Genomic DNA, 14,750 nt, shown 5'->3' with positions numbered 1-14,750 from the left:
AGGATGGAGCCCTGACTATGTCCCTGACAACCACAATTTGATCATTTCCCAGGTCTTCAAAGAGCTGACCAGGGAGGGACCGGGGTGATTGGTCACTTCTGGCTAATCCCTGTTGGTGGGGGCAGTCGGTACAGTCTCACAACAAGAACTCTACCTATGGGCATGTTAGTTACTGTACCTCCTACAAAATGAAATAGACAGTATGCTGGAATGCCATGGAGAAAGTACACGCTGTAGCTGGAAACTGTGGGCATATAAAGTGTGCATAAGTGGCGGCTGATGACTTCAAATCATAGGGGGGATGCAGGAGACAGTTTAATGGGTGGGGGCAATGGGATGTGGTGTGACCATCTAGAAAGGGGTGCAGTTATGCTCAAAACCACAAAAACTGAGACTTTAATTAAATATGCTACCCTGGGTGCCAAGCTGTCATTATGAGAGTCCAATCAAGACAAAATGAAGTGTAGAAGAAAAAAAATATTTCAATGCATTGGCTACATGACAGCTTACTTAATATCTAGATGGAAACAAAAATGTTGTGAGGCATGAAAAAATAAATTACTTTTTAAATACATTACTGGAATGGCAGTCAAAATCAAGTATAAAAAACAAGCAGCACTCAACTCAAACCACTTCTCCTTGCACTGCAGTTCTAATTATAATTTATATTCAGCTTTATAAAAGTACGAAGTAACATGCTGAAAATAGCAATCTCTGTGAAACCCCCACTTATAAAAATGTTTCTTATCCAAAAAACACCTGCTGCCTGACAACAACTATCTGCTTGTTGCATGGGGAAAATATGATCAAAGTTAAAAATGAACAGCAAACAAGAAACAAGCTCAAGATAAAATGCTTAAAGGATTACTGCACAGGTTATAGACCACACATGATGGATTGGCATTCTGTTTAGTTTACTGGTAAAGCCTGTAAGGATGACTACAAGTCTCCAACAAATGTAGTGAGCTTCTGAAAATACTGTAATCCTGTCCTTTATTACAAATGCCGTCATATGCATTTCAATATCTAAGGCTTATATGTTATCTAGTTATGTAAATATTCTCTGCATGGCAACAAAAAAAGGCTTTCAATGTTGGTAATTCTTTAACAGTATGCTTATTAAAGCTTACTTGCATCTTACAATCTCAGACAAGCTTACCTAATGGTCATTAAATCATTGCTACTTAAACACAGAGCAACAGGAAGTGCAACAAAATGCATTTTCTGAATAATAAGAAGCATAAACCAACATTATAAAATATGACAGAAAACCAGAAAATTCTGAAAAATCAAGGACAGATGAAAAAACACTGTAGTACTTTTGTCTACCTTGGATGGGGGGATTCTCTGCACACTTACACTGCATAACTGCTCTTTGCCTTGCTTGGACACATCCAGAGTCACTACATGAGGGAGTGGGGTGCAACAAGTATGTCACAATTTGAAGTGTCTCTGGCTGACGATGATGGCCCTGACACATTTGTCATAACGCTCAACCGCAGAGCAAGAAATCTGGACAAAGCCATAAATAGAAATGGGACAAAGGCCCAAAATAAAGACAATATTTAAGTATTGCTCTTGTAAACTTGGAAAGATAATATAATAGTAGGTCTTGCATTAGTATGAATTTTCTGAAGGGCATGAAATCTGAAATTCAAATGTCTGTCATTATTTTCTAACTTCAATCTTTAATGATTTGTCACTAATTTGCCAGAAAAAGCACAGTTTTATGAAAAACGGACCAAAAATGCAATGCAAAAATATAAAATAGCCACGCAATACAGTTGGGATCCTGTCAAAGAAGGGACACTTTTGTAATATTAGTACTGTTAAGTTGAGCAGATGACAAAACAAAAGAATCTACATGCATTTCCAAAATAAAAGTAATTTATAACTCTGATCATTACAATTATTTATTAATTGTAAACCCACCACATTTTCTTCCAAAATTGCCATTTTGCAGACAGATTATTAGGGGGAAAGCAACATTTTGAGACAAAGTCTGGAACAGTTGAGAGGTTTAGATATACTTAATTCTATAAAGCAATTTATTTGCACGTACCTCTCAACCTCTTAATGCAGAAAATCTGGACAAGGCCAAATATATTGGGGGAACATACAGACAGTACTAAAAATTGCTGTTGTATAAACTTAGACAGTTGATAGAATGACAGGTCTTGCTTTAGCATGCATTTTTATGAAGGCTATGAAGTCTGAAACTCAATGTCTGTCATTATTTAGTGACTCCATTCTTAAATGATTTGCCAGAAAACTACACATTTTATGAGGAACAAACCAAAAATAAGAAGCACAAATCTATTAATTCTGCAAAAATCTGGACAGTTGAGAGGTATAGTTCAACCGGGGCTGTCTTTGAGTTTGCTGCCCTTCCCTACTCACAAAATCATGGTCAAATGGGATCTCCCCCCTGCAGCCATTCCAATACCCCATTACTTGGCTATTTCACCCCATTTACCATAAACACTGTAATGTGCATACTGCTTTACTTCTATGATGATTTGGATTTCATTTAAAAGTTTTATTTTACATTTTATAGAAAAAACACTAATAGACATCTGCTAAACAAAGCAATGCAGTCTCACAATGAAAATAGACTTAGCATTAAAACTTCTCTGCCCTTGAAACTCACATTCATTGAAACAGCATTAAACCCAAATTCAAAGAAAATACACCTGGCCAGTGGCAGATAAAGATTAACTTTGGGCTGTTTTAAAATCCTAGGCCCCTTGCACGGGAAACATACATGTGTTTTTTAATACACCTTCCTCACTGTATTAAATTATATTCCTTGTATAATACAGTACAGTTGTTAGAGGCCATTTTAAATTTATTATTTTGAACATTTTTCCAGTAAACAATGAAACAAAATGCATGCACCAATAATGACAAAACTGCCGATTTCAGAACATTTCCATCATAAAAGTCTACTCAAACGTCTACAATCTACCAGTATCAATAAATGTGCATAATCTACGCAGAAGTAAAAGTCATCTAAATAATTCCACATGAAAGAGATCTGTAACTAATGAAGGGGTTGCTGCTAGCAAACAATTTTATATTTCATTGTTTCAGCTACAAATAAAATGCCTGTTGCCCATGAGGAATAAATTGCCCATGTTACATTAAAAAAAAGATAAGCTAGTAATATTGTAACAGGGAATGGATGGCAAACTGATAACAGGTTGATAGTTACTAGGTATCTCCACCAAAGAGGACATTCTCTAGACTGCAGCATCCACCCACTTTAAAAGTACAACACAGTACAGTATCAACAATGCATCTACATACTGTAGGAGTAGAACCCAAAGCCTTCAGCCTTGAAAGCAAGTACACTACCTGTTGTGTTATTAACAATGCAAGCAGAGCCACCATTAACACACTAAACTTCTCTTCTCCTGAAGCTCTTATGTCTTTGTAAAATCCACTTGAAACTCAAATGTATCTCTCAACTTTCCAGCACATGGGCACAAGAAATCTGGAAAAAGCCAAAATTTATTGGGGAGGGGGACAAATGCCCCAAAACCAAGGACACATTTTAAACATTGCTTGTATAACCTTGGAAAGTTGCTAGAATAAAATGCTGTGCTACTGCCATGCATTTCACTGCCAAGTCTTGAACCCAGGACCCTGTGCACTACAGTCAGAGCAACATACCACTATGACAAATCAGCTGTTTTTTTTGAAAGACAGGAAGACTAAAACTTAAATGGCTATCATTTAGTGAATTCAGTTCTCACCATAGCTCTCAACCGCTTAGCACAAAACACCTGGACAAAGCCAATAATAGGAGAATACAGCCCCCAAACCTATTCAGTGAATTCAGTTCTTACCATAGCACTTAACCTCTTAGCACAAAACAACCTGCACAAAGCCAAACATGGGGGAATACAGCCCCCAAAATAGGGACAGATTTCAAATATTGATCTTATAAACTTAGAAAATTGCTAGAATACAATGTTTTGTGTTACCATGTACTTTCTGAAGAATATGAAGTCTGAAATTCAAATGTCTGTCATTATTTAGTGAATTCATAATCCAGAAAACCACAGATTTTTTGAGGAACAGAACAAAAGTATGAGGGAAAAATCTGAATGCATTTTGCAAGTGGTGGGGGGTAGGGAATTCAGACTCTTGCTATCTGCACCCAAGGTTGAGGGTTTGAGCCTGAGTTACTCTCTCTAGCCACCAGTTATACTTAACTGGGGCATTTCACACACACACGCACACACACACACACACACACACACACACACACACACACACACACACACACACACACACACACACACACACACACACACACACACACACTCACTGAAAAAGCCAGTACCTGATCCAGCTCACCCTGGATGCAGAGGCCCATTCAAAATCAGCAGTGAAAGTCCCCATGTGCTCTGATGCAAAAGTCCTCCATTCAAAATAAGAGCTCTGAGTCCCAATCATAGCAGCAGCTCCTGTTTCTCAGCACTGGAATGTGCATGCATGCGTGTGCTGCCTCTAGTTTGTCCCTAGCTTGTACAGACTGCAGACCTTGCAGTCTGATCCCCCTCCAACCCCCTACAACCGCATAGACTTCTGGGGCATTTGTAGACTGCTGCCTTCTTTCCAAATCCAAACTGGTTAAACAGCAGTCTGGATTTGAGTTTCCAAGCACACATGCGTGAAGTTCTGGGATTTTTTTTATTTTGTTTTTTGTACAGCTGGAAGCTATGGGGGGGCTGCAGTCCTGCAGTCCAATAGTATGAGCTGCCACTGTAGTGCACTGAGTTCATCACAGCATGCATTGGTGCTAAGAACATACTAAAAATCGAAGGCCAGATGAAATACAGTAGTGATTCCCCAGTTCTCACCTTCCTATCTTAGTGTCCTGGGAGAGTCAGCTGGAACAAATCAATGAACCAAAAAGTAATGCTGGCTTGGTTGTCACAGGGGAGATGGGAGACAAAGAAGAATGTATAAAAATCCTTCTAAGTCACTACGAAACAGGCATCTTTAAAACTACATTCTTTGATTTAAATCCTATGAATGGCTGCTCAGTTATGTACTGCAGTTACGTATCAAAGCACACTGAGTATAACCAAAACAGGCACTATCCCCTGTTCTTAAAGGATCTAGGAAAAAGAAGAATTTTCTGGAAACCGTACAAATGTAGATTAGCTTGAAATTTTCATCTAAGCCATTCAGTTGTGGGAGAGTTGGAATCAGTTCTTCTATGTATTTCTCCAGATCCTGAAAGACACAAAGGTATTATCAAAAACAGATTAAGAATATTCATCACAAGCTTTCCATGTAAGAACTGCCACTGATATAAATATTTAGAGAAATAAAATTTATATTCCATTAAAAGCCAAGAAAGCAATCATTTGCAAGAGTTCATCATACTGTAAAATACAGACGTATTCAAACCAGATATTAAAAGATACTGCAAAAAATATTTGTTACCTGTAGTTTTGAGATGGCTCTGTTTTACATAATATCTTTTTCTTCTTTCGGCTTTTTCCCGGTTAGGGGTCGCCACAGTGGATCACTTGTCTGCTCATGACTGGCAGTGGAGTTTTACAGTGTTAAGTTGCCAGCCTGGCACCCAACCTTCCACAAAAGGCACACACACACACACATGCACTTACACCTAGGGCCAATTTCGAGTGTCCTATCCACCTACAGCATGTCTTTGGGAGGAAACTGGAACACCTGGAGGAAACCCACGCGACCACAGGGAGGACATGCAGACTCTTCACAGAAGGCACCCCATCCAAGGATTGAACCAGAGAACCTCTTGCTGTGAGGCAGCAACGCTAACCTCTACACCACCGTGGCTACTATTTACATAATATTTTTTTAAAAAGTTGAATTTCACATGCTCAAGACCATGTGATCGACTGTTTAAAAAGTCAAATTGCGTTGAGATTGCAGTACAGTGGGGATCAGGGAATTTGGTCTTCTACCCACTGTCGTGTGATCTCCCAGTTGATATATATAATTAGCAGAGGGGTGCAAGCGGGCTTGCCTCCCTGCAAAAATGCTGTTTTTTACTGTTTTATTGATGATCGACTTTTTAAACAGTTGATGACATGAATGTGATCAAATGCAATTCAACATTTTTTTTTAAAAAGTCGATCATGTAAAATAAATCCGTTTTGAGATGGAATACAGTCCTAAAAAGCAGTGACATCAGAACATGAATGATGTCACATGATATACTATGATTATGTCTGAAAATCCATAGTGGTCCAATATAAACTGGATTTCTAATCATGATGCTAGCAATCCAGTATCAGGAATGGCTTTAAACCAAAAAAGAAAGTAAATCAGCTAAGGAAGGAATGATGAAGTGGTTAAGGAGGTGATATCCTTCCTTGAATGGGGAAAAGGTTATGTATCTAGTCAAGAAAGGGATGGTGCGCAAGTGACATAATATACATTTTAGGGATTTGACATGAACAAGTGCTTTTACTTCTGTATATTTATTTGTCTAAAACACTTGGCAGTTTACAATATGAGAACAGTGTGAATTACACCCATATGTCAACATGGCTTGTCTTTATGGAAAGTGAACATTGCAAAGACAAGGTACTTTGACAACAAGCTTCAGTATGCAGTTACATTTTATGATCTAAGAATATGCAAGCATTATGGCAATCTGTTTTGGTGATCACCTCCTCACAATCAGGATGTAAGTAAAAAAAGACAGCTCAATGTGATGGATAGCTGCAAGGCTAACAAACAGGCCATGGCAAGTATCATACAGTAACTGGATGGGTGAAATTCTAGGTTACAGTCAGGGTGAACCACAAGGCTTTGTCCTTAGCCCATACTTGTTTAGGTTGCACCTTTCAGATCTAGCTTTTTCATCTGAGGTGTTCTATAGCCTGTATGTAGATGACATGAAAATGGGTAAACTCATTACATTTGTTACAGACAGGGCACATCTGAAAAAGAACTTGACTACATTGACCATTTGTGCACAGGAGAATAATATGCTGATAAATATATCATTTGTGTGACATAGACTATTAAGTTGAATATTTAATAAAGCATGCAGTGATTGAAAATGTAGATTCATTTAAGGACCTGCTTATATGGGTAGATCCAGCTTTGAGTTTTTCTAATCATATCAACCAGATGGTTAATGATAGTATAGAGCTATAGATTGTATATAAAGATTTATAATGTCTACTAAATCAGAAATTATGAAATCAGTGTTTGTTAATTACATTAGACCCAAACTTGAGTACTGGATAACAATATGGAAACTTTATAAGAAAACAAGCATGGGTAAATTGTGAAAAGTACAGTGGAAAAAATACTGAGGACATCTGTGGATGTGAAAATGTAAATTATTATGAAAGACTAAAATATTGTACAGTGTCTCATACACCCATTTAAGAGGAGACTTTATTCAGGTATATAGGACATTTAGAGAACTGCCTCTGGGAATGTTTGGGGTTATAAAAAAGTAGTACAGAATCATCAGACAACCTGTGTAGAGGATTATATAGGAATGAGAGGTGTACTAGTTGATTCTTAGAGACAGTAGCTGATACATGGAATAGGCTACCACATTATATTAAAGCAAGCACTTGTTTAGATATTTATAAGAACAACCTGGACATTTATTATGGGAACAAGTATTTTAGTATATTGGTAGGCTAGAAGGGCATTAATACTTGTACCTGAAATATATGTATCTATTTATGAAAGTATGTATGTAAGTGGCTTTGTTTAACAGATATTTTGACCTTAACAGACTGATTAGCAGTCTGGGTGATAAAAAGGCTGAGCTGAGGTTGGATATAAGTGAGTACCTGGGGGACGGCTTGTGACTGCAGCACTTCTAATATAGTTTCCTGAGACCATAAGCCCACCAAGCAGAACACATACACTTTATATTGACTCATAGGTTTGCAGAAGCACACCCTCACACTGGCTGCAGAGTAGCGACCACACTTTCTAGTCAAATGAGGGTTGTTAGAAGCCAACAAAAACTCCTAATACTTCTGGATGATAATCACAATCCAGAGATCTCACCTCCTGCTCCTAGTGGGCTAGGATGCTGGGTGTAGGTAGGAATGAAGTGGAATGAAGTAGCTAATGCTGGAGTGGGAAACAGGTGAAAAAAACAATTTGTAAATAAAAAGCGGTAGAAAGTGTTGCTGCCTTCACTTCCTATCTGTAACTCTTGACTTCTTAAAATAACGATGGCTATTCTACTGAAACTGACATAATACAGTAAATTATAGAAATCTGGAAATAAATACACACACACACACACACACACACACACACACACACACACACACACACACACACACACACACACACACACACACACACACACACACACACACACACACACACATTTATTGAAATAGTTTACTAATTTTGGGCAGATCCCATAGAACCAAGCTGTAGTCTAGTTTTAGTTCAGAATCAAGCAATGAATACAGGCTCTCCTGCCACTAAATTGGTTTGGACACAATTTCAACACCTACTCATTATCAGATATATAAGGGTTACACAGTACTGTTTATGTGCACTTTCTATAACCCAGTTTGGGCAGGGTCTTTGCATAGTTTCTATCAATTCACATTTTGTTACACTTACAATTTGTGTTCCAAGTCCAAAGCTTCACTTCAAAGTACTTTAATTTGTTGGAGGTGGTTTACTCAATAATCACAATATATATTCCCTTCCCAATGAAATACTTATGTGCTATTGTATCCACTGCATTTGCTTGATGCATGAAACATCAACTCAGTCACACATCGGCTCATAAATAAATAACTCTTACAGAGTGCAGTCTAGCTCAGTATTTCAACAGCTAATGAAGTAATGTGCCAGACAGAAAGCATTATCCACTCCACCTTACTTTTCAAATTTCATTCTCAGGTGACTACACCTCCGAGGTAAAATAGCAATCAATGACAGATAATGAAATATATGCTTGATTTTTCTTTGAGCCACACCAAACTCAGATTAGCCACAACCTGCTGTAATGCAAGCACTATTAAGAACTCACTTTAGTTGAAATCTAATTGAAATTTAGAAACAAAACATGAGCAAGTTAACACTCAAGCCAGCACATTTCAAGCTGTGCATTTTAAAATTATTAACAGTATAATAAAATTCTTGCCTTATCCGCCTTCTGAGTCTGTGACATGCAGGGCTTTACAGTGTAAATGGAGTTGTAGCTCATCTCGTATTTAAACAACCATGATAATATTTTTCTTAATCTTGTCATATTGTTTTCAATCTTTATGGTTTCTATATCCAGATATTAGCTACTACTAGATCAGGTTGTTTCCTCAGTGCTACTTTAAGTGAATAAAGAAATGGATTTTTCTCCATTGCTTACTTACCGATTCTCTGAGATAACCTTGTCCAATGGCATCATACATACTTAACTCTATTTTATTTTATGTAACCCCTGTATATATGAGATATATGCATATGTATGTATATAGGTACTTTAATATTACATTCACACAATTTTATTCACTGTCACATGATAACAATATGTGTATTTATTTAATTACTAACTTTAAACCTTACTAGCCCAGATTAATACAAGTCAGTATATTAAGGAATTTTGGTATGGTGTTTCTGTTCTGTTTTGTTTTATTTATTAATTGATCTGCATTTATTTAATTGTTTACTTAGTTATTTACATTATAAAATACTATAGCATCAATGGCAAATATGAGCAACGTACCCATTAATAACTATTGGAATTTTAGGGGTTAAAATGTCCCATTAAATGATTAGCCAATGGGGTGAATTTTAGTAATATTTAAATGATGAAAGAATTGTAAAGCAGATGATTCTGATGAAGTCTCTGTATTAGGAGATGAAAGTGCTAAATCTGTCTTGTTCTGTGTGTTTAGATTAATAAATTCTACTTGGGTGTAACCTGGCCATCGATTCTTTGGATTATTATTAGAAAGTGCCTGAATTTGTGTACGTGAACATGGAGGACAGCCTTTATTGATACCTTGCAGTATAACTCAGTTTTTTAGATACTTAACTCTACCCAGGACTGATGAAGCCACATTGAAAAATAACGTGTAAAAGATATATTAGTAAAAATGCTCAATACAAAATTGAGGTTTCAAATAAATTTTTCTTTAATATTTCGCATTTCACTCTTTTTTTTTAATCTCCACTTTGGAACATGTCCAATGGCTCCCCTGCTTTTGCCCAGTGACTCATTCATTCCTTCCAAGGGCAAAAGCCAGGCATCCCAGACTGGTGAGAACCTTGAGGTCCATTCATTCTCATCCAGGGAGTTTTAACAAACCAACTATTCCCTGGAAGGTGATAGCCGGGCATTAGGTAGCAGGCCAGATGCTGGTCCCTTAATGGTTTCCTCAATGTCCTAATCCCACCTCCACAGTAGACAACTTGTAAATTCTACAATAGATACCTGGACTGGAAGAGGCATATGTGCTTCCATAAATGCCTATCTCCCTGACTTAGTAGTCCTCACACTTGTGTAACAGCGATAGCTTGTCTTGCCTCTTTCATGAGCAATCACCCAGTCTCCAGAAGGTATTAACGTCACAGGCCTAGTCGTCTCTCTCCTCCCTAGCGTGCATGATCTGCAATCCTCTAATACCTGTGCTGCTAATAAAGTATGGGTTATCTGGGTCACAGTAAGTGCCTCATCCCTCAACACCATGTGGTCAGGCTCACCTATGTTTCACCCCAGCTACATTAAAGATCACAAGCCCTTTCTTCAAGCTACAAGGTCTCATCTATCCTGTTAACAATCCCTGTTCAATACTATGTCAAATACATGACTAAATATCTATCTACATATGAATATACATTTACATATGTATGTATATATGTATATAAATATATATATATATATATATATATATATATATATATATATATATAGATATAGATATATGCATATATGTGATATATATATATATATATATATATATATATATATATATATATCTATTTATATATATATATGTACACACACATGAACACACACACACACACACACACACACACACACACACACACACACACATATATATATATATATATATATATATATATATATATATATATATGCATACATACATACATACACATATATACGTATATATATGGATAGATATAGGTTCATAGGTAGGTACTAGACTATTGGCCCTAAGGCCTATATAAGCTTAGTCAAAAAGGTACCCTGGCTTTCGCCACCCAAGAAAATTAATTTCCTGTGCCTCTGTCTAGCAGAGCCACAGAAGTTCTCCTCAGGGTGAATTTCCTATTTCCCAAACAGTCATCAAGATTTTTCTTGAAGAGTGCTAATGAGGAGCTTTGTTTGATATAGACAGGTAGTTTGTTCCAGAATATGGGAAGTCTCTGTGACAGGAATCTATCCCTCCAGCATGTTCTGTTTATTGTGGTGAAAAGGTTTAGGTCTCTAGAGCGTGTAGCATGGAGGGATTGGAATTTCTTTAAGTGGAACATGTCCAATAGCTCTGGGTTTGACATAGCTTTGTATGTTAGGCAGAGATCGCCTTTGAGTAGGCGATATGAAACAGAGTAAAGCTGGAGCTTTTTGAGACGGTCTGTGTAGGGCATATGTTTGAGGCCAGTAATCCTCTTTATGAGGTATTTCTGCAGCCTTTCCAGTTGTTGTAGATGTCTTGTGAGGTACATACCAAAAGGGGCGTTGTAATCTATAACGGGTCTAATGAGTGATGAGTAGAGGGGAACAATTACTTTTTTTTTCCGGATGAGAAACCTTTTGTGATGAGGTGTGCCAAGTAGAAGAATTTCCTGACTACTGTGGCAATGTGATTATCAAAGGAGAGACTACTGTCCACCTGTGTCCCAAGGTCTCTTATCACACTTTCGGTGTTAAGTAGACTACTGCCTATGTGGTAGTTCATGGGTACAGAGTTTTTACCAAAGGGGATGACAATGCACTTTTTGGTATTAAGTTTGAGGCCATGGCTTTGACACCAGGCATCTGTCTCAGTGAGGCCCTTTTGTAGGATGTCCACATTGTTAGGAGTTTCAATTATGGCTCCTAGTTTGCAGTCATCTGTGAACTTCATTAGCCAAAGACCTTCAGTGTTAGCCTGTACTTCAGAGAAGTAGATACCAAACAGGAGAGGACCCAGGACTGAACCCTGTGGTACTCCACTTGTCACGGGTCTGAAGTCGGATTTGGAGTCTGCTACTTTTACAGTGTGGATTCTGTCAGTGAGCCAGCTGGCATCCCATCTTGTGACATAGGGATTTATACCTAGTTTAGTGAGTTTATCTATAATTCTGGAGTAGGGGATGGTGTCAAAAGCCTTGGCAAGATCTAGATAGGCTGTGTGAACCACCCTACCCTCGTCTACAGCTTTGGTGACTGCCTCAAAGAAGTCTATCAGGTTTAGGAGACATGATCTGCCTTTACAAACCCAAACTGGGTGGGGTCCAGAGTTTGGAGATTACCAGTGTCTTTGTTTTTAAGTTCCATGATGATACTTTCCATGTCCTTGTAGACAAGGCTCGTAAGGCTAATGGGGTGGTAGTTCCCAGGGTCTGTGGTGGCTCCCCCTTTGTTTAGTTGGATAACCATCTCTGTGCACCATTCAGTGTGCACAAAGCCTGAGGTGAGACTATGATTGAACATGGTATTTAAGTGGGGTGTCAGTTCATTCTGTAATTCATGTAGAATGCAGCCTGGGATGTTGTCAGGTCCCATGGATGCTGTGTTCTTGGCTTTGAAGAGTGTGATTTTTACCTGTGCAGCCGTGATTACAGGAACTTTGCATTCTTCCGGTATAGAGATGGGCCCTTTAGGGGGTATGAGGGGGGTAAAGTTAGCACTGAACCTATCTGCCAGGATGTTTTCAATATCAGTCGGTTCTGTATATTTAGTGCCATTGTGCTGTAACTCAGAGGAGATCCTTTGTGGTTGTCTTTAGAATCAGTGGTGATTTTGTTTTTGTAACTAGCTTTGGAGGATTTTATGAGGGATCTCAGCTTCTTACTGAGGCTGACCAGGGAGTTCCTCCAATCATGGGATTTTACTCTTTTTTGCTAAAGGTTCTTTGTTCTGTTGTAGAGTTTGTTTATGGCAGGGGCCACCAGATTGGCTTCCTTTTTTTGGAGGATAGCATCTTGGTTCTGTTAGGGATAGCACAATCCATGCCCAAGTGTAAGTGCTTATAAAGTGCATTTGTGTAGGATTCAGCAGTTGTATCTCTATTGTCCATCTGCATGGGTGTTGTGAAGTTTGCCACTTTTGTCTTAAGAAGCGTGAAGTTGGCTTTGGAGAAATTTTTTTACTGCGGTTTCCCTAATGGGGGGTGGGGGCAGGATGTGGATGCCTAGGATGATCAGCTTGTGGTCGGATCTGACCAATGAGGAATTGACCTCTGGTGTGAAATACCGGTCACCCATGTTGGTAATGACCAGGTCTGGGATATTGCTCCCCCTGGTGGGGGTGTGGATAAGTTCATCCAAGGCAGTGGAATTTATGAATTCCAGAAATCGTTGAGCGAAAGAGTTGGTACATGAGTAGGGTGTTGGGTTATACCCTAATATTTTTCAGTGTATCAAGAAATGAGAAGTGGGAATCCTAGGGCATGGTGGGGGATCTGTAGCAAGCTACAATTTGGATTGTGGTCTTACTCAGAGTTAGTTGCACTTGTATAATCTTGGATGCATTATGCTGAGCAGCTAGCCTGGAGGGGCAGATATCCTTAATGAATATGGACACGCCTCCTCCTTTAGTGTTTCGGTCCAGGTTAGGTGGCTGAAAGGTGTGGTATAAATTATAGCCTGGTAATGCAGGGGTGCTCTCTGGAGCCTTAAACCAGGTCTCTGTCATTGCACAGATGTCTATGTTCTCCATTTTAAAGAGTGTCTCGAGTGAGTGCATTTTGAGGTTTAGACTTCTAGCACTGAGTAACATTACCCTCAGATTTTGCTTGCTTGTATTGTTTACAGTGGTGAATTTTCATTGAACCTTGACTAAAAAAGCCACTATAGGGGTGGCAAGAGGCTTAGCCAGTATCTGGAATCCCAACGGTGACAGGTGCAAGCCATCTCTGGCAAAGCATCATGGTCTGTCGATCATGTTATCCCAGGCAGAAAGATACTGGATCCCCTTAGAATGACACCAGAAGCTTAGTCAATTGTTGAAGTCAATCATTTTGTTCTTGTACTGTTGTATCATTCTGGGTGATAGCAAGATGCTAGTCAGGGCTAGGGTCATACCTGCCTGGGCTACAAGATCGGAGAGCTCTTCCATGTCTCTTTTCTTGTAATCCAGGGAGGTATGTCTCAGGTCATTCACACCAACATGGACAATGACAGAGTCATATTTGTAGTTGCTGTGGAGTGAACTGAGTGTGTGCAATGTGTGGTGGATCCTGGCACTTGACAAGCAGCTGACAGTATCTTTCTCCTTGTTTAGCCTGGTGAGTGGAACATCAGTGTGCCTGCCTATAGAGTCACCTATGACTAGAGTGTTGGGTACGTTGTTATGCCTTATGGGCTGTGGTTGAGTGGCACACTGAATTTGTAGGCTATGTGTTATTTGGAATGTGTTGGGGGGGTGGAAGTTGCTTGCATTTCTGCTTTGGAGGTCTCTGTTGCTTGGGCAGATTTTTATTGAGAGCCTCCAGAAATGTTGGTGTGTGTTTTGTGCTTCTATGTGTATACTTTGGTGGTGTAGGTTTTGAGGGATTATGTGATGACTG

At 38.8% G+C, this 14,750-nt stretch overlaps 1 protein-coding gene across 1 annotated transcript in view; it reads right to left on the bottom strand.

Annotated features, from left to right (window-relative positions):
- Window positions 1-14,750, bottom strand: part of LOC122816239 (serine/threonine-protein phosphatase 2A regulatory subunit B'' subunit gamma-like) — a 161,389-nt gene that overhangs the window by 33,750 nt on the left and 112,889 nt on the right. Inside the window, exons 4-5 of the mRNA XM_044088982.1 lie at window positions 9,381-9,431; window positions 5,112-5,250 (exon numbers count right to left, since the gene is read on the bottom strand). Coding sequence (XP_043944917.1) covers window positions 5,112-5,250; window positions 9,381-9,431 — 190 coding nt within the window. The remainder of the gene's footprint in view (window positions 1-5,111; window positions 5,251-9,380; window positions 9,432-14,750) is intronic.

Source organism: Protopterus annectens, chromosome 12.part0 (assembly GCF_019279795.1).
Source record: "Protopterus annectens isolate FY-2018-M chromosome 12.part0, PAN1.0, whole genome shotgun sequence".
In the NCBI taxonomy this organism is placed as follows: Eukaryota; Metazoa; Chordata; order Ceratodontiformes; family Protopteridae; genus Protopterus; species Protopterus annectens.
This window is presented reverse-complemented; position numbering and strand designations above follow the sequence as displayed.